This window comes from Neopsephotus bourkii, unplaced genomic scaffold (assembly GCF_033783945.1).
Source record: "Neopsephotus bourkii isolate Nb327-2 ecotype Australia unplaced genomic scaffold, CSIRO-AGI_Nbou_v1 NB_1376, whole genome shotgun sequence".
Classification (NCBI taxonomy): Eukaryota; Metazoa; Chordata; class Aves; order Psittaciformes; family Psittacidae; genus Neopsephotus; species Neopsephotus bourkii.
The window spans coordinates 2221759-2239408 of record NW_026901855.1 but is presented as its reverse complement, the minus strand read 5'-3'; the positions used below and the strand labels follow the sequence as shown (position 1 = coordinate 2239408).

Genomic DNA, 17650 nt, shown 5'->3' with positions numbered 1-17650 from the left:
GGCAGCTGGCGCGTCCCGCATTGCCTGGGGACAGACCCCAGAGGGCCGGGGACAAGCCACTGGCGTCCTCATGCTGCAGGGACAGACCTTACACAGAGGTGGGCAGAGAAGTCCTGGAGCAGCCTCCCTGCTCTCCCAGAGCAGAAACGTGAATCCTGGCAGGGACACACATCCCGTTATTTCCCTGGGACCCGCTGGCACTTCTCTTCCCATCTCCCATAGCTCCAGCTTCTCTGGCCTTTGAGACTTAAAAATAGAACAGAAAAGGCCATAGAGTTCCTTTGGGTTTACCCTTGGCAGCAGGGTTTGGACGTGATCTGCTCCAGGGAGCCACTGTGCCCCCTTTTCCCCCCAAGAGGGAGGGACACCCCATGGCAGACAGAACGGGGATGCTGTCCCTCGGGCTGAGGGGCTGGAACCCGCTGCTAGGGCTCCTAGGAGCTGACTAGGCAGGTGCAGTTCACCCTGGGGGGAATGGGGTGGCTGGAGGGCCATGGGGCTGCTGGGTGGGCACGGGGTGGCCCGACCGGCATGGGGCAGCGCACACTGAGCCTGCGAGAGGCGAACAGGGTCCGGGGAACCCAGCGAGCGGAGAAGCCCCGACAGAGCGCCGGTGCTCCCCGCCCTCCGGGATTGCCCCGGTCCCAGGCCAAGCCATAGACGCCCCGGGGCAGCCCGGTGGGGCAATGTCCGGTGCCGGGCACTGGCGGCGGGGGCTCCGCTGCGCCGGGGGGCACCGGCCGTCCCCGGGGCCGGGCACCTGCTCCCGCCCCGCGGCGGGGCAGGGGCGGGCGGGGGCGGGGCGGCAGCGGTGAAATAGGGCGGCGGAGGGGAGCGCGCTCCCATGGCCCGGCGGCGGCGGCGGAGGCGGCACGGCGGGGCCGGTGGCCCGGCGGCAGGGCGGCATGTCGGGGGCGGCGGGGCGGTAGCGGAGGCGCGGAGTCGTTGCCGGAGCGGCGATGCGGCTGCTCGGTGCCTTCCTGAGGCTGCTGGTGGCCGCGACGCTGGGGGCGCCTCCTGCCCCGGTGAGAGCCGGGATGAGGGAGTGGGGTCGGGGCGGCGGCAGCCCGGCTCGGCCGGTGCCGCTGCCCGCGGTGGCGGTCGGTGGTTGCCGGTGCAGCTCCTGTCGGCGCTGGGTGGGGGGTTGGCGGTGGGTTCCCCCGTGCAGCCCAGCCAGCGCCCGCCTTTCCCTCCCTGCAGGCCCCGGAGGCGCGGGGGACCGCCAGCGCGGAGCCGCCCGGTGAGTTGGCAGCGGACGGCAGCCCGTGCCCCGGCAGCGGGGGGGGGGGGGTTCGCGCAGGGCTGGAGCGCGTTTCGGTACCGCCTGGGGCTGTTGTCCCCCGTGGAGCCCCGCGGCAGCGCCCGAGCGGGCAGCGGGCAGCTCTGCCGGGGCTCGGGTCAGCCCGCGCTCCCCGCTATCGGCACCGGGCACAGCCGCGGGAGCCGAAGAGGAGTGTTCCTGCCCAGGAAAGCACCCTGGGCGCCGGGAGGCGGCAAGTCCGGCGCAGGGCTGCGCTCTGCTTCGGCTCCCCTCTGCTCTTCCCTCTGGGAAGCCCAAGGGACTGTTCTCTGCCGCGCTGCTGGGCAGGGAGGCGAGGGAGGGGAGCGGAGAAGGAGGAGGCAGAGCTGGCGGGCAGGTGAAGAACGAGCCCATGGCGGTGGCTGTGTCCACGCCAGTGCGGTGATGGACTTTATTGGAGCACATGGGGGTCCTCTTCATCCCTGGGTGCCCGTGATGGAAGCAGGACCCCACCGCGGCCGCGGCACCTGCCCCAGCAGCGGCCGGCTGGGCTCAGCCTCTCTGGGCGCCTCCTTACAGCCCCTCATCCCGGTCTCTTGCAGTCCTGACCTTTCGGGAGATCTGGAACCGTAGTTTCTGCCGGCCCCTGGAGCAGCTGGTGGACGTCATCAGCGAGTTCCCCAACGAGGTGGAGTACATTTTCAGACCCTCCTGCGTCTCCCTGCAGCGCTGTGGAGGCTGCTGTGGGGATGAGGGTCTCCGCTGTGTCCCTGTGGAAACAAACACGGTCACCATGCAGGTAAACGCTGCTGCTGTGGTTCTGTGGCTGCACCAGGGATGTGGTGGCCTCCTGGACAATAACCGTGAGGGTGAACTTGCAGCTTCACATCCTCCAGGCATCGTAGCAGCATGGATAGCAGGGGCGAGGGCTTATTCACAACATGCCAAAGCAGGAGGGTCCCACTGCCTGCTCTTTGGGCTTGTCCCTGAGGCCAGGTGACATCCCTGGTGGCACTGGCCTCGCTTCCTGCTTCCTTGCCCTCAGTGTGGTCCCTCTTGCTGACTGTTGTCACCTTTCCAACCTTCCCTATCCTGCAGTAGGGCTGCAGGTGTCCCAAGTACCCATGACGCTGCCTGGTGGGGTAAAGCAGATGGTGCCTCTGAATCACAGAGAAAATCAAGGCTCTGTGTGTCGGGAGATGTCTGTGGTGGTGCTACCAGAGAGTGTGTGCTGGGGGCACGGTGAGCATGAAGGGCTGCACCAGCCACGTTTACAGCCCCCACTGTGCGAGCTGCGTGAAGTGGGGTGGGAGATCCTGGACTGCAAACATGCTGCTAGTCACCTTTTCCCAGCGTGCCTGGCAGCCATTGCCCTCACACTGCAGTCCTTGCGTTGTGCTGCCAGGGATCAACCCACTCCTGCTTCAGGTAGCAGAGAAAAGCTCTGCCCTGCCCATGGATGATGGACTAGAGAGTGCCTGCAGTAAATCACCAACGAATTTGGTCCCTTGGAGGCTGAAAGTGTGTTTGAAGACAGAGTTGGACTCTCCAAAATGTCTCTACTGACGTGGAGCAGGAGGCAGCTCCCCATGCACAGGTCTCCCTCCTTGGAGATGGCTGTGTGAGGGATGGCAAGGCCAGGTTACTTCCACAAGGGCTACCATAGATCACAGCACTGATGGGCATACCCTGTGAAGCTCCTAAATGTTCAACCCAGACTCTGGGCTGGGCCATGTAACAGAGCAAACACTGCAGCCCTGGGCTGGGGAGGCATTGTGGTAATGATTCCAGGCTCGGTGCTGTGGTAAGGAGGGACAGGAGAAGGAGGGGAAGGAGGCAGCAGCAATGGGAATGGTCTGGAAAACACGAGTGCTCCCACTGGAGAAGGGAGATGTGCAAAGTGGTCAAATGCGTGAAAGCTCTCCACAAAGGCGGGGACACAGAAATCTCTTCTAAGGCTGAGAAATCCCCAAAACGTGAGGCTTAAATTGCAGCCCTGAAGACACGGGGCGACACCAGCAGAGCCTCCCAAGCTGCCGGGGCGGCTGGGCCCGGCCGGTGCTGCCTGCATGTGGAGGTGGAGCCTCTGCTGCCGGCGGTGCCGGGGAACAGGTTAGACATGCGTCTGCCCGAGAGGCTGCGGTGGCGAGGCAGCGCCGTGGGAGCCCTTCCAGCCCCCTCCTGCCGCTGGCTGGGAAGTAACCTTTGCTCCTCTTTCAGCTCCTGAAGATAAAGCCGAATGGGGAGGCTCCCTACGTGGAGATGGCGTTCACCGAGCACAAGCAGTGCGAGTGCAGGTAGGGACTCCCCTGGCTGGGTTTGCACCCCTGTGCCCCTGCAGCGAGAGCAACCCTGCCAGCTCACCATGTGTGAGCTATGAGGGGGCAGCCTGGCTCTGCTGGAACCCCCTTCTCCTGCTGCCTCTGTTTCCTGATGCTTATGGCCCTTGCTCAGGTGCAGCCTGCACTGTGCTTCTGCAGCGGCCTCCCTCCACCATGGAGAGGGGAGCTGCTGGTGCACCTCGGCTCTGTGAGCAGCAGTGTCTGTGCCTTCCAACCCCACGGCTTCCTTGGCATGCTTGGCATGTAATCCTCTGGTCCGTGGGTAACAGCAAGGCTGGTGGCTCTGAGGCAGGTGCCTGGTGGTGGCTCAGCAGAGATCTCCATGGCTTGCCATACCTGAGCATGACTGTGGCCCAGAGAGAAAGCTGAAGAGCTGGGCCTTGGGCTTCCATTCAATGGAGGCTGCCCCATCCATCCAGGGAGGTGGAGCAGTGGCTTACATCCAAACTAACAAATGAAAGCTTGAAAAGTGCAGTGCCAGCTTGGTATGGATGTGCAGCACCAACCTGCCACAGACCCCACCTTGGGGTGCTCACTGTTCCCAGAAGCGGTGAGAGCTTGGGCACGATGGGGCCCCTGCCTGGGGTCTGCAGTGCTTTGGGAGCCAGGAGCAGCTCCAGGACTGCTCACAGATGGTCCCTGCACAAGTATGCTCCAACCCTGCCTGCATGGGGGGTCCTGGCACTTGCTCTCCATCATGACCCCAGGGTGATCCAGTATTGCGAAAACTGGGGATTGAGTGTCCTGCTGGGCAGCCGTCGGACACAAGATCCTTGCCTGGAGGAAGACCCTGAGGATCCCAGGGCTGGTATTCCCCTGCAGCTGTAAAAGCAGCTATGCTGGAGTAGACCCAAGGCTTGTCCGGCTCTGCTCTGTCTCTGAAGCATCTGCTGGTGGATGCAGAAGGGAGAGTAGGAAGAGGCACATGTGTTACTTCCCCCCTCTTGCTCTGCTTCCAGCTATTTGCCATACAGGGAATTTCCTGAGCCTGTTGTGGTTTTCCTACCTAGGGTAACTCCCAGGGGATCTCCTACAAGCACTCCTGCAGGCTGCCTTTGAACCTCTGTAAACTTCTTGCTTCTGCAGCACCTTTTGGCTTCTCCCTAAGCTGCCTTCCATACCTTTACAGTGCTTCCCCTTGAAATGCAGTGTGGGTGCAGTGGATGTCCTGGCCTTGGCACCTACACTGGATGCTTAAGCCAAGTTTGTTGTGGCTGTTGTCTGAGAACCACTACTGAGGCTTTGCAGCGAATCCCACATGTTACTCAGGACATTGCATGTTGTTTAACCAGCTGAGCTATGAAAGCTGTCACTGAGAGCAGCTGAAACTGAATCTGTGCTTCCCAACCTCATGGGTAGAATGTCACTTCCCCGGGGAGCTGCCAAAGCTGACCGTCCCCCTGCCCCTCTGCTGTCTTTGTCTTCTCTCTGTCTACTGCAGTCAGTTCCTGTGTGAGGGGATGATAACGTGAAAGGAAGTTGTATTTGGTCTGGTTTAAGCATGGATGATAGCAGGTAGATTGTGCTGCACACTGGGGCAGCAGCCCAACAGCCAGCATTGCCCTAGTAACCGCTTCACTCTTCTTTTCCTATCCCACAGGCCCCGGCAGGACCTGATGAGGCTGGGAAGGTAAGTGGTGTTGGGGCAGTGTTATGGGCTGGGGTTGTATGTCTCATCACACATCAGCCTTTCTTGTGGTCCTTTCCTTTCAAAGGAGAAGGCCTAAGGGCCGAGGTAAGAGAAGACAAGAGAGGACAAGACGTAAAGGCTGTGAACTGTAAGTGAGCATGGGCAGGTATGGGTGGTGTCTTGTGGGTTCATTTCTTTGGGATGAACAGCTTCATTAAGGCTTTAGGTCTTTACTAACACTGTAAGCAGTGAGGAGTTTGTGCAGAGCAGGCACAGGAGAAAGCAGTGCAGCAGGGACAGTGAGTGGCTATAGGGCAATGGGCCTCTTACTGAACGCTCAGTAGTTTCCAGGCTCAGCTGCTCAAAGCTGGCCAGTCCCATCCAGGGTGGGGATGGATGGATGGATGGATGGATGGACGGATGGAGTTACTTGCTGGTATGTGGCTCTATCACTATCACAGGCCACACTGGATTTCCTGGATCCCTGAATTTCCAGTTTTAGCCTCATCCTGTGTCCTTCCTGCTGTCCTTGGCTGGTCATTGTTTGGGTTACTCTACCCTTTCCCTCCTTATGTTTAGCTGACTCTTCAAACCACTTGCTGTAACAATGCAGGCTGGACTCTCACTGCATACATTTTTTGAGGTGTGGTGCCTGTGGCTGGCACTTCCATGTTGTATTTCCGTGGGTTTTTTTCTGAAGCCTGCTGCTCATGGCTCGGCCAACACCTACAGCCCCATTCCCCTTGTTCTTCCCTGTTAAGGGGCTGTCTGTGGTCCCTACCGCTTTGGTTTGGTGCAGGAGGTGCTCAGCATAGAGAAGGGGGAACCTGGGGCACAGCGGGTGAGCCTGGAGGTCCTGGTGTTCCTCAGTACCAGCAGAGCTCACCCGTGCCATGCTCTCTTTACAGATGTGGCACACCACGCAGGTAGCCTCCGCTCTGCCCCTGGCCTTGCTCCTGTTGCTTGGGTTTGAGCCAGCAGTGTCTTCCCCTGGCGTGAGTGAGGAACTTGTGGAACTGTGTCCTGCCATGCAGCAGTGGGGAGCAGGACTTCAGCAGGGAAAAGCTGACTGGACTCTTGCCTGGCCCTGGCTGGAATGCAGCCTACAACTGAGGACTCGTTTGCCCCATGTGCACCATCAGCAGCAGGACAAAAGGACCTGTGACCAGGCCTGGGGCTGAAGATGAGGAGCTCAAGCAGCATCTTGGTGTTTGAGGGCATCCTGCGGGCAATGAGGAGTGGAGCTGGTGGATGTGCTGCTGGAGCTGGCTGGGGACAGCATCATGGGGATGGGTGGAGGAGGCATGGAGGGCTGCAGCTGCAGAACTGCTCTGTACTGCCAGTGCCCTGCAGCTGGGGAGGAAGGAAACCCGGGGCAGACAAGGCTGCAGGGCTGTGTTCATCTGAGCCTTGGCATGGGGCAGCCCGGGAGGGTGCCTGGAAAGCCCTCCTGGAGGGGAAGGAGTGGGAATTGGGGTTGCCAGGGCTTCTCACATACTTGCAGCCACATACCAGCCTTGCCCTGCTCAATAAAACCTGGTGGGGGGGATGCAGGCACTGGAAGTGTGAGCGCTTCTGTCTGCTTCCCAGCAACTGCCTGCAGGCAGGGCTCTTCCTGTGGGCTCTGTCCCAGGCTGGAGGAGGGCAGTGCTGCCACGGCCCAGGGCTTGTCCCCAGCAGCAACTCCTGCAGCATCCACGATGCTGCTCTTGTTGGAGATGGGCAATCAGTGGGTCAGGACCAGGCTGCTTCCCAGGCTGGGAGCTGCCCATGTGCTGGAACTCAGGTGGGAACTGGGAGGCCCTTGGGGGAAATACCCTTCTCCACCACACTGTAGCATGGAGATAGTACCTCTTATTCACCATCCCTCACTTGCTGTCCTGTGGCTTTCCTTCTCCCTTGTTGGGCTGATGGAAGGTTAGGGTACAGCATGCAGGCTGCCTGTGGGCCTTCACATCCAAGAAACATCATTCACTTGGCCTGGGGGAAAAGATCATTCTGGGGTGTGGAGGGGGCTGGTGGCCCTCACCGAGGTGGCTGAGGCTGTTGCCATTTCCTGCTTTCCCCACTCTGCCTGGGTCTGGCCAGCCCCTGTTTCTGTGTGCCTCAAGCAGTGCTCCTGGGGATCTTCTTATCCCCTTTCCTGTTCCTGCTACAGGGTTGCTGGGGCTGGCTGTCAAATGCACCCTGTGCTGCTCCTTGGAAGCTGCACCTGGAGCAGTGCACATAGCTGGAAACCCTAAGGGCGAGCTGGACACCAGCATGCTTGTGAGGCACCCCTAGCATGGGGTTAAAACAAAATCAAGGGTTATTATTGAAAGCCTCAAGCAGAAGGCAGGAGGGCAAGATGCGCAAAGGCTTCAGCATTGCCATCAAACAAGGTGACCCATGGTCTATCCTGCACTGAGGAACAAGGGATCCTGCTGCAGCAGGTGTTAGGAACCAAGGCAGCTCTTCCCTGCTTCTGACACAGCAGCCTGTAGCCAGGGCAGTTTCCCTCAGAGTTGTAATGCTGGTGCTGCTTGTGGCTGGCACAGGGATGTGGGGTCTGGGGCAGTGGTACCCTGGGAGGAAAAGGGTGAGTGCTGAGGTGATGTGAACCTCTGTGCTGCCAGCATGCACGGACTGGATAAGTTGTGCCTGTGCAGCTGGGTGTTATCTTCCAATAAGCTTCTCCTTGGCTGCTTCACAGATGAGGGGATCTTGCTGTTCCCCTTCCTATGCCACTCAGGGGCTGTGTGGGCCATGTGGCATCCAACTGCAGTGGCCAGTCCTGGTCTGTGCAGGCTCTCCCCACACCCGCATGCTGTTTGAGCTTTGAGGCTAAGGAGAAGTGTGCAGCACTCAAGGGATGTATGTGGTGGTTTCTGCATTGGTTTTAACAGTAAAAGTTTTCCCACAGTAATATTAAACCTTTAAAAAGGAAGTTACATAAACCCGAGGGTGTTAGTTAATAAAAGTAAGCTTGTCAAGAGTAGTGATGAAGGTTAACAAATAATTCAAATGAGCTCCTGCCCAGCAGCTTTCCCCAACAGCTTCTGGTGTCTGGCATCACTTCTTTGGCTGCTGCTTGGCAGTGAGCGTTTTCAGGCATGGGGTGTTGGGGTGCACACTAAGGACCGGGATGCCTGGGAGGGATGTGGCTGTCCTGCTGCAGCAGTGGTGAAAGGATCAGCTCTGGCAGGGCAGGAGCAGCAGAAGTTACTGCCAGCATGGGGGGTTTAGGAGCTGCATCTCCAGGTGTTGGGGCTCCCTCCAGCTCCAAGGGGTGTTTCACTGTGGCTTCACTGGCAAGTGAAGGCCCCTGTGTGTCCCTGACAGAGGGGAGAGGGCTGGCACCCTCCTAGTCCCAGGGACTTCCAGACGGACATTGCAGCCATTGTTGACATGAGGGTCAGGTTGAGGCCCTGCTGCTCTGAGGAGGAGATTGGGGCTCCTGGCCCTCGAGTCTTGTGGCCACCACCCATTCACCCTTCTGAGGGGACCAGCAACTGTCTGCCTGTCCCTGCTCTGTGCTGCTGGAGAGGGGGATAATCACCTCCTTTGACCTGTTGGTCACACTTCTTTTGATGCAGCCCAGCATACAGTTGGCTTTCTGGGCTGTGAGTGCACATCGCCAGGTCATGTTGAGTTTCTCGTCAGCAATACCCCCAAGTCCTTCTCCTCAGGGCTGCTCTCAATCCATTCTCAGTTCCAGGTGCACGATCTTGCACTTGGCCTTGTTGAACTTCATGAGGTTCACACGGTCCTACCAGCCTGTCAGTGCCCTTCTCTTTGGTATCCCTTCTCTCACCAGCATGTCAACTGCACCACACAGCTCGATGTCACTGGCAAACCTGTCAGTGATGCACTCAATCCCACTCTCTGTGTTACTGACAATCAGTGCTGGTTCCAATACCGACCCTTGAGGAAAATCACCCGTCACTGATCGCTTAGGCATCAGTGCATTTGTGCTGACTCTCCCCCCTCTATAGCTCTGAAATGAGTATGCAGGACTGAATGGGCCTGCGGGAGTTAGTACAAGGGACAGCCAAGAGCCCAGGGCTTTGGAACAATGACACCCACCTGTAGGATGCAGGTCAGAAAGATCACCCGTGCCCTGGGATGGGAAATAATGGGTCGGGTCAGCAGGGAGCTGCTGAAACAGACACACCAGGTAAAGGCGAAGGCTATTTAAAGCATACCTAATTACGTGTTACGGGAGGAAGGAAGCACGGTGGCAAAGGCAGTGCTGAATGAACAACGGGAGCTTCGTTAATTAAGGACAATTAACGGTGAATAACGATGGCAATGGAGCAAGCGGAGCGGCGGCGCTCACCGCACCTCAGCTGAACGGTGAGGGCCCGGCCTTGGGGCAGTAGCAGCGGGACCCCCGGTGCAGCGCCGGGAGGGTGGGGGGTGATGACCTCATCCGCAGCGAATCAGCGCCGTCCCGGGGGCGCGGCCCCGCCCCTCCCTCCGCGCCCGCCGGAGGATGCTGCCGGTCCCTGTCTCCGGTGCGGGACCATGAGCCGGGCGGAGGCCGAGCCCTGCTCCCGGGCGCTGGCGCAGGCCCGCGTCTACCTGGGGCAGCTGCGGAGCCGGGTGTCGCCGGCGGGCCCCGAGGGCGGCGGGCGCCGGGATTACCTGGTGGAGGCGGCGCGGCAGCTGCGGCTAGCGCTGGAGCGCGACGTCAGTGAGGACTACGAGGAGGCCTTCAACCACTACCAGAACGGCGTGGACGTGCTGCTCCGCGGAGTGCAGGGTGCGTGAGGCCTCCCCGGAGGGGAACTGGGGCATCCATTCAGGGAGAGCAGCGAGGGACCGGGGCATCCCTGCAGGGATTGCAGCCAGGGGGCCAGTGAGAAGGCTGAGGGGACCACGGCATTTCTCCGGGGAATGTGTCAATGGGACCAGGGCATCCCTCCTGGAAGCATATCAATGGGACCAGGGGGGAGCGTGGCCAGGGGACCAGGGCACACCTCTGGGGAGCATGCAGCCTCTCATGCCCGCCCTCTGCACTGACCACAGTTGACCCCAACAAGGAGCGCCGGGAGGCCGTGAAGCGGAAGATCACACAGTACCTGAGGCGTGCAGAGGAAATCTTCAACTGCCACCTCCAGCGGGCTGCAGAGGGCAGCAACCCCACCGCCACGGTGAGGGGCTGGCGTGGGGTGGAGTTGGGTGGGATGGCAGCGGGTCTATGGCACTAGGACACCTGGAACACACACACACACACACACAAAGCAGCCCCAGTGAGCCTCTTTGACTGCTTCTGCCAGATGCCACCATAAGGTGGTGTAGATAAAACGACAGACACATCAGCTGCAGTGTCCTGGCATGCTGGTGGCTGTGAAGGAGCTGACAGCCCTTCACCCTGCCTGGGTCAAAGAGCTGAGGTGGGCCCAGCTTGTCTGGGGTGCTCCCAGGACCCCCACCCTCTGAGGTGTATACATTTAGCTTGTTGCCACTATAATGAAAATGGCCATTTTTGGTTGGACGGAAGCTGCTGGGGGGGAATCACCTTGTAACATGTTAAATATATTGTCTTCCCCATCATTGTTCCCTTCCGGTTGGAAACTAGAGAAGGCTCCTTGCTGCACTGTGGAAGGAGGTGGTTAATGAAGTGAGAAGGCAGTGAGGCAGGTAGAGTTGGGGCCTGGTGAGAAGGACGAGGGGAGAAAGGCAACTTCCTTCCATATCCATACAGATCCCCTTAGTGCTGAAGCAGCCCCTGTCCAGGTCCAAATTTTGGAATGATTTTACATCTGCTGCAGGTGCAAGCTTTCCCTGGAAACTTCAGAAATCCAGGAGCTGGCTGGGAAAATGGTCCAGCTGATGTTAGGAATCAACCATGGCCATGGGAGCGTTGCCTCTGGATGTTGACCAGCCTGGCAGTATTGCTGCCTTCCCTGGAAAATGCAGGGACTTCTCCTACACGCTGCCACGGACAGTAACATTTCTAGGTCCCTCATGCTGTTCTCTCACTGCCTGCAGGGTTACAGCAGCCTGCGCTTCCGGCCCATCAGGACGCTGAGCTCGGCAGTGGAGAACCTGAGACGGTGCAAGGTTGTGGGAGTGATCGACAAGGTAAGGACCCGACCTGGAACTGGGGAGGTGAGGCTGGGCCTGCACCAAAGTGTGAGCTGGATCATCCTGGCAGCTGGGGTGGGGGTGCTGGGACCCTGCACACCCCCCAAGGAGCATGAGGGTATACATCCACACCGTTCCCACCAAGGAAAATTGGCAGGCAAGGATGCAAGACCCTTTAGGATTTAGCTGGAAAATCTGTTAATGCCACCATTAGTTTTGCTTGCCAGAGCTCCCAAGATATTCACAAGGAGGTTAATGCACCCAGTTCTTTCCCATGTATGGAATTGTGCTTGATGCCTAGGTACCTCAATGGTGGACTCCTATGGATAATTTAGACTTCTGCAGAAGACAAGCTATCTGTATGAATAAACTAATTAGTAGCTCGTGATCTTGGAGCAAAGATGCCAGGCTTACTGTCTCTGTACACATACTGGCACACTGCTCTCCTCTGCGTTCACACAGCTCAGTTTGTGAGGGCTGATGTGGTCCTCCTGTCCTGCCCAGGTCCAGGTGGGTAGCTCAGCACACCTCACAGAGCCCACCAGGAGCAGCATGAAGCCCTCCTTTGTGAAGGAAGCAAAAGTGGTATGGGAGCCATCCCTACTCCCTGGCTGCATGTCTGCCTCATTGCTGACAACCTGTGGTTTGCCTTTCAAGAGTAGGGGTTTGAGCACCCCAAACTCCTCTAGCTGGGTAGGAGTTTGGTCCAGTTCCAGAGCTGAGTCCCTTGGGCATTCCCGTAGGCTGTGTGTTGGGGTGGGAGCAGTCACTGTTTCTGACCACCATTGTATATACCACTCCCAGGTGCAGATCGTCCAGGATCCTGCCACTGGTGTGACCTTTATACTTAAGGTGGGTGCTTTCAGTTTCATCTGCCTGCTTGTCCCTGTCCTGCCAGAGCCTCCTTGCCCAAGCAGATGCCTGGGCAGGTGGGATGACCAAAAAACAGCAGCTCAGAGAGGTGGTGGAGGAAGTTCATGTTCATAAAGCTTCCGTAAGTGAAGTGGTTCCCCTCAGTCATCTGTTTCTCTGCCTTATAATGCTGCCAGCCTTATGACCATGTGAATCTGGGCCAGTCCCTGAAACAGATCATGGGTGAGGTGGGCAAGGTGTGCTTAGTACAAGTCATAGGGCATGTTACATTTTCGGCTGGCCTCCTGCCCTGCTACATGTTAGGTTGCAGGGAGTCCCTACCATGCTGTAACACCCATCTACTTGAACCTCCTTAGAGCCTCCCCAAATCCCATATTGAGACCCGTGAGCGACAGACCATCATCCCTCATGGGGTCCCCTTCATGGTCAAGCTGTTGTGCTACTCTGTGAGCGAGGACTCCATCTTCCTCCACCTGGAGCATGTGCAGGGTGAGTGGGGACAGCATTGCTTTCCGTCCGTGGAGCATCCTGCTCTTATCCCCAACCTCCCTTTCTTTAAAATCTCAAATATATTTCTCCTGCTGCTTTGGGGCTGGTTTTTATAGTGACAGCACAAGCTGTCTTCTTCATAGATAGGTGGTGGGTATCAGGGTTTGGAGACATCGAGGAAGGAGCTGCTCTGCTGTACTGGGGATTCTGGGGGTTTGGTAAGAGCTGACTGGGGAAGTGAACTAGAAATAGGCCTGTAGAGACCTACAGGGTGAAAGGGGGTGTGTGTGTGTTATATGGAAACTAGCCTTAAGGACAACTGACTCCTATGGGAAGGAATGGTCATGCCTTGAGGTAAAGGGGTTCATGGGGAGCAGAGTCTTAAAAAGAAAAACGTCTTCATTTCACTGGCATTGTTTGGCCATGACAGGAGGGTGATAGAGGAGAACCAAATGAGGTGATTCACTGGGATGGCGTAGAACAAAATAATCTTTTGCTAAGAGCTTTAATAAGAGGTCACACTGGCTTTTGAGTTCACACCAGAGAGGAAATGGGAACTGGGGCATAAAGGGGTTCTGGTACGACATGGAGGTAAACTTGAGGCTTGTCCCAGATCCTTGTAAAGAAGTTTGATAATGTTGAGGTTTGTTCCAAGAAGCTTCTTCACTCTCTGCTGGTACTATGGATGTGTAGAGAGCAGCAGCTGGAGTCCAGCAATGACAAATGCATTCTGATGTGCTGGAGAACAGCCTCAACCCTAGTGCACTGCTGTAGGATGAATTTGCAGACAGCAGCTGAGCGTAGTGAGACTGGGAAGTCCTGGCACCACGCTGCGGGCTCAGGGCTCGCTGCTCTGGCTCATCGCTGACCCATGGACTCTGTGCCACGTGGTGGGAGCTCTCCGGCATCTCTGTCACACAGGAGGAAAGTGGGGATGGCAGTGGGGTCAAGGGCACGTATTAACATGTAGAAGTGGTAGAGCTGAATCAAGGAGACTGTGCAGGATGGGCAGCAGAGCTGCTACAGGAGGGGGTAGTGGTGTGTTAGGTCCCAGTGGTGTGCGCGTGTATTCTGCACAGACTTGAGCGCTGCTGCAGGGGAGATTAATGATGCTTGACCGTGTCCCCAGTGTGTGGGCCTTGGCCTGTCCCTGAACAGGCTGTGTCTGCAGAGGGGGACCCAGGGATGCTTTCTGCCTGTTACTTACTCTCCTCTCTGCTTTCCAGGAGAGACACTGTGGTCTCACCTCCGCTCCAAGTACCGTGTCCAGCAGGGCTCTGCAGATTCAAGCACTGCTCAAGCCCTCAGGGACCTTGGCAGGGAGGACGGTGTGGGAAGCTCCCAGAGCAGCAGCCAAGTCTCCATCTTCTCTGCTCGGACAGGCAGTGGTTTCCCAGGCTCCACAACCCACCGAGTATTGGGAAACACTGACACCTCGCCCCCTCGGGAGCAGACTCCCACCCCCACGGACCGTGTTCCAGCAGCACCAGCCAAAGGCCCCAGCCACCTCAGCAGCCAGGGCCCGGTCGTCTACCCCTGGGACACCCTAACCAGCAGCACTGGCTGTGTGTCAGAGCGAGCAGGCCCCTGGCTCCCCCAGCCCGTACTGAACACTGCGAGAGGGGCCCAGCCGCCGCCTCAGCAAGTGCCTGAGCTCCCTGGGGCTCGGTCCCTGCTGACCTCGGGTCCGAGGCAGCTGCGTGCAGGATTTGCTCTGCCCGGCTCCGTGCAGCCCCTCGGGCCTGGCCCGGTGGCGCGGGAGCCCCGGCGGGAAGGCTCTGGAGGGCTGGGCCTGCAGCCGCCATCAGAGCAGTGCGGGGCTCCGGCTGCCTGCGGGCAGGGGCGCAGGGCATGGGCCGTGCGGGAGGAGCAGGTGCGGCTCTGGGCAGCTGAAATCCTCCTGGCCCTGGAGGGGCTGCACCAGCAGGGCGTGCTGTGCCGAGACCTCAACCCCAGGAACCTGCTGCTTGATGCGGCCGGTAGGTAGGGCCAGGCTGCTGCCGGGAGCTGCAAGTTGGCTTCCCCGCTGAGAGACTGCCGTTTGCTCCATTTTCAGGGGACATGGGCTTCCTTCAGTTTGCTTTGGGGGAGGCGGGGAGCCTGGGGAGGTTTGGGTGTTTCTGAGCCTGGAAATGTGGTCTTGGTCGGGATTTCCAAGCAGTTACAAGACTTGGCTCCACAGCGGGAGGGTCGGAGGCCGTAGCCACAGGAATGTATTGCCCCTGCACCCAATTAGGGGCCGGCTGCTGGGAAATCCCAGCATGGGCAACATAGATGAGATCAGCTGAACTGTGCCTGAGGTTAGTGGGACTGCAGTTCCTCCCTGCTTGTAGTTATGATGGGGTGTTCTGGAGCTGTCTCATCACTGGGAGCCATTGGTACCACTGTCAGAGCAAGCTCCTGCTCATCTGGTAACATCTGGGGCAAACTGCAGAGGCACAAATTGCTTGGGAAAAGAAAAATGCAGGAAGCTTTGCAAGGATCAAGTTATCCCCTCACCCCCTTAAGAGATGATTCTTTCCTCACTACAGCCTGTACTGAGGTCTGTGGGCTTGCTTGGGCAAGCACTGGGAGTCCAGGGGATGTGCAGTGCCGCTGTGTTCAGGGTACGGCAGGGGCCCTGCCTGTTCCCAGTTGCTGGGATAGGGCTTGGCTTTGTGCTCCAACCAGAGTCCCCGGCTTTGTGCTAATGGCCCTGCTTTTGCCTCTGGTGCTGCCTTGTAGGTCACATCCGTCTCACCTTCTTTGGCCAATGGACAGAGGTGGAGCCCCGGTGCTGCAGCCAGGCCCGGGAACAGCTGTACAGTGCCCCAGGTAAGGGCAGCAGGAGGTGCCCTGCACAGTGCAGCCACTGGGGCTCCCTGCCTCCAGCTCTAACACCTCTCTGGCTCTTTCTGCAGAAGTTGGGGGGATTGCAGAACCCACTGAAGCAGCTGACTGCTGGAGCTTTGGCTCTCTCTTGTATGAGCTGCTGACAGGAGTGGTAAGAGGCAAAGGAGCTGCGCAAGGAGAAGGGAGGAGGAGGTGATGCTGTAGCTCAAGGGCTCCCTGCCATGCAGGCACTGGGAGGGTGCCAGGTTGCTTCAGGCATGAGATTCCAAGGGCCTGTGCCTGGTCTTGGGGTGCTGAGGGCCCTGGGTTTTAAATCCTGCTGTGTAGGACTGGGGATGCATGGCCACGAGGGTACTCCTACCCTCCTCAGTGCCTCTGCTCACCATCACCCCCTGTTTCCTGCAGCCGCTGTCCCAAAACCACCCTTCAGGGATTCAACCTCACACCCAGTTGCATGTGCCGGAGGGGCTCAGCCTGGCTGCTACCTCACTGCTCACCGAGGTGAGGGGCTTGGATGGCTGGGAGGGATGACAGGGCTACCAGCTAGTGTCCAGCCTGGGGAGTGCCCTCTCTCCTCATCCTGCTGTCCCATCCTCTTTCTCCACAGCTCCTGCAGTACAACCCAAAGCAGCGCCTGGGCTCTGGAGGAGGTGGCATGGCAAAGCTGAAGTCCCACTCCTTCTTCAGCACTGTCCTGTGGAACAAGCTGGTGGGCTAGGCAGGCCGTCCCTCCTGTGGAGAGCTGCGCACAGCCACTGTCCCTGGTGGCACAGGGAGCTGTGCCTGCAGGGGCTGCCCTGGGGCATGCTACACATAAGGTTTTGCAGCCTTACATGTTGTCTCTGCCTGTGTTTGTTGGTGTCTCCAAGAGGAGGCTGTGGTCTGGGCCTGGCTGTCTTCTCCTCTAGGTCCTCCCTGGTGGAAAAGGGAGCCCAGGTGCTCACCCCTGGAGAAAGGCCATGTGCCCTTTTTCTGGAGCACCCCTTGCTCACCTTAGCACTCTGCCCCAGGGCTCCTCACTACAGTTTTTATCTCTGCTCCCACCACAGTGATCCCCCCTTGCCCTGTTATATTTTGTGGCTTCCAAGTGCATCACCTCTGGGCCCCGCTGGCTGGAGCCCAAGCCCGGGGCCTGCCCATCCCTGACTGCATGTGCGTGTGGGTAGTGCCTGCTGTGGGAAGGAGCCTCTGCGCTTCTCCCCCAGCCCTCTGAGGAAAATAAACCACTTGTTACTGCTGGCAGAAGTGTCCTTTGGTTTCTGACCTGGATGAGCCAGGCCTGGGCCCAGTGTGCTGACTGAGGGAGAGCCCCAGATCTGTTCTCAAACCAACTCTGAGCCCTGGGTTGGTGCTGCCTACTGCCTGTCAGCACCCTGCAGCCACAATGCAGAAGATGGCATCAAGTGCCTGGCCAGCTCCCCTCGTGCTCCTGCCTGCCCCATGGCCCCTGGGTCTGCGTAGCCATGCAGCTGCAGCTTGGAGCTGGGAAAAAGGCACAGAGTACCTGTGTCTTCTTCCAGCCTTGATTTTTGCCTTCATCACCCAATGCTAGCTCCAGTTAGCACTTGTGCCCAAGTGCTCCTCTGCTGGCAGGACAGCAGTCCCACTGCCCTCCTTGCTGTGCTTTCAGCGTGGTCATCCATGTAATGATTTAAAGGGATGATGAACTGTTGAGAGCCAGCACAGATGGAAGGAAGATAAGAGTAAATACAAACTGTGACAGAAGAAGCAGCAGCATGAACAAAAGGTGTCCGCTAACAGCCCAAAGCAGGGGAGGCTGTGCTCATCAGTGCAAATCAAAACTGTAGGCTGAAGGATGAGCTAGCAATGGCAGTGGTGTAGTTCTGGCCCTCCCAGCAGTCCTTCATCATACAAGCACTCATTCATCATACAAGCACTCATACATACAGCATACATAGAGCACTCATACATACAAGTAGTAAGGAATATTGTAATTCACTGGTGCCAGTAACAGTGCGGAATGACTGGCACCAGTGAAACTCTTTTGTGGCTAGCTGATTCCAGCACCTGCTTGCCACAACCACCAGGAGAACCACTCTGCTTCTGGCTGACTCGGCCTGGCTCTCAAGCAGCAGCAGGAGCGCCTGTCCACCAGAGGGAAGCAGAGCCTGCGCGAAACTCATCACCCAGCAACGGCAGGGGACACCTCAA

The 17650-nt window shown here is 58.3% G+C and overlaps 2 protein-coding genes across 2 annotated transcripts; both read left to right on the top strand.

Annotated features, from left to right (window-relative positions):
* Positions 1-862: 862 nt before the first annotated feature.
* PGF (placental growth factor) lies at positions 863-6753 on the top strand. Its single transcript, XM_061367397.1, has 7 exons — positions 863-1025; positions 1201-1240; positions 1843-2039; positions 3461-3537; positions 5183-5212; positions 5298-5360; positions 6121-6753. Exons 1-7 carry the CDS (start codon positions 960-962, stop codon positions 6140-6142), a joined length of 495 nt encoding a protein of 164 aa, XP_061223381.1. The 5' UTR covers positions 863-959; the 3' UTR covers positions 6143-6753.
* Positions 6754-9648: 2895 nt separating this feature from the next.
* On the top strand, positions 9649-16651 carry RPS6KL1 (ribosomal protein S6 kinase like 1). Its single transcript, XM_061367396.1, has 10 exons — positions 9649-9956; positions 10223-10347; positions 11189-11281; positions 12089-12136; positions 12514-12646; positions 13873-14625; positions 15371-15460; positions 15547-15629; positions 15884-15979; positions 16086-16651. Exons 1-10 carry the CDS (start codon positions 9719-9721, stop codon positions 16194-16196), a joined length of 1770 nt encoding a protein of 589 aa, XP_061223380.1. The 5' UTR covers positions 9649-9718; the 3' UTR covers positions 16197-16651.
* Positions 16652-17650: the final 999 nt, after the last annotated feature.

Bases quoted from the DNA above. Each gene is read 5' to 3' on its own strand.
- PGF (XM_061367397.1), top strand. From the start codon at position 960: ATGCGGCTGCTCGGTGCCTTCCTGAGGCTGCTGGTGGCCGCGACGCTG. The intron at 3,538-5,182 runs GTAGGGACTCCC...CCTATCCCACAG, and splicing joins CACAAGCAGTGCGAGTGCAG to GCCCCGGCAGGACCTGATGA. The intron at 5,361-6,120 runs GTAAGTGAGCAT...CTCTCTTTACAG, and splicing joins AGACGTAAAGGCTGTGAACT to ATGTGGCACACCACGCAGGT.
- RPS6KL1 (XM_061367396.1), top strand. From the start codon at position 9,719: ATGAGCCGGGCGGAGGCCGAGCCCTGCTCCCGGGCGCTGGCGCAGGCC. The intron at 11,282-12,088 runs GTAAGGACCCGA...TACCACTCCCAG, and splicing joins TTGTGGGAGTGATCGACAAG to GTGCAGATCGTCCAGGATCC. The intron at 12,647-13,872 runs GTGAGTGGGGAC...TCTGCTTTCCAG, and splicing joins CCACCTGGAGCATGTGCAGG to GAGAGACACTGTGGTCTCAC.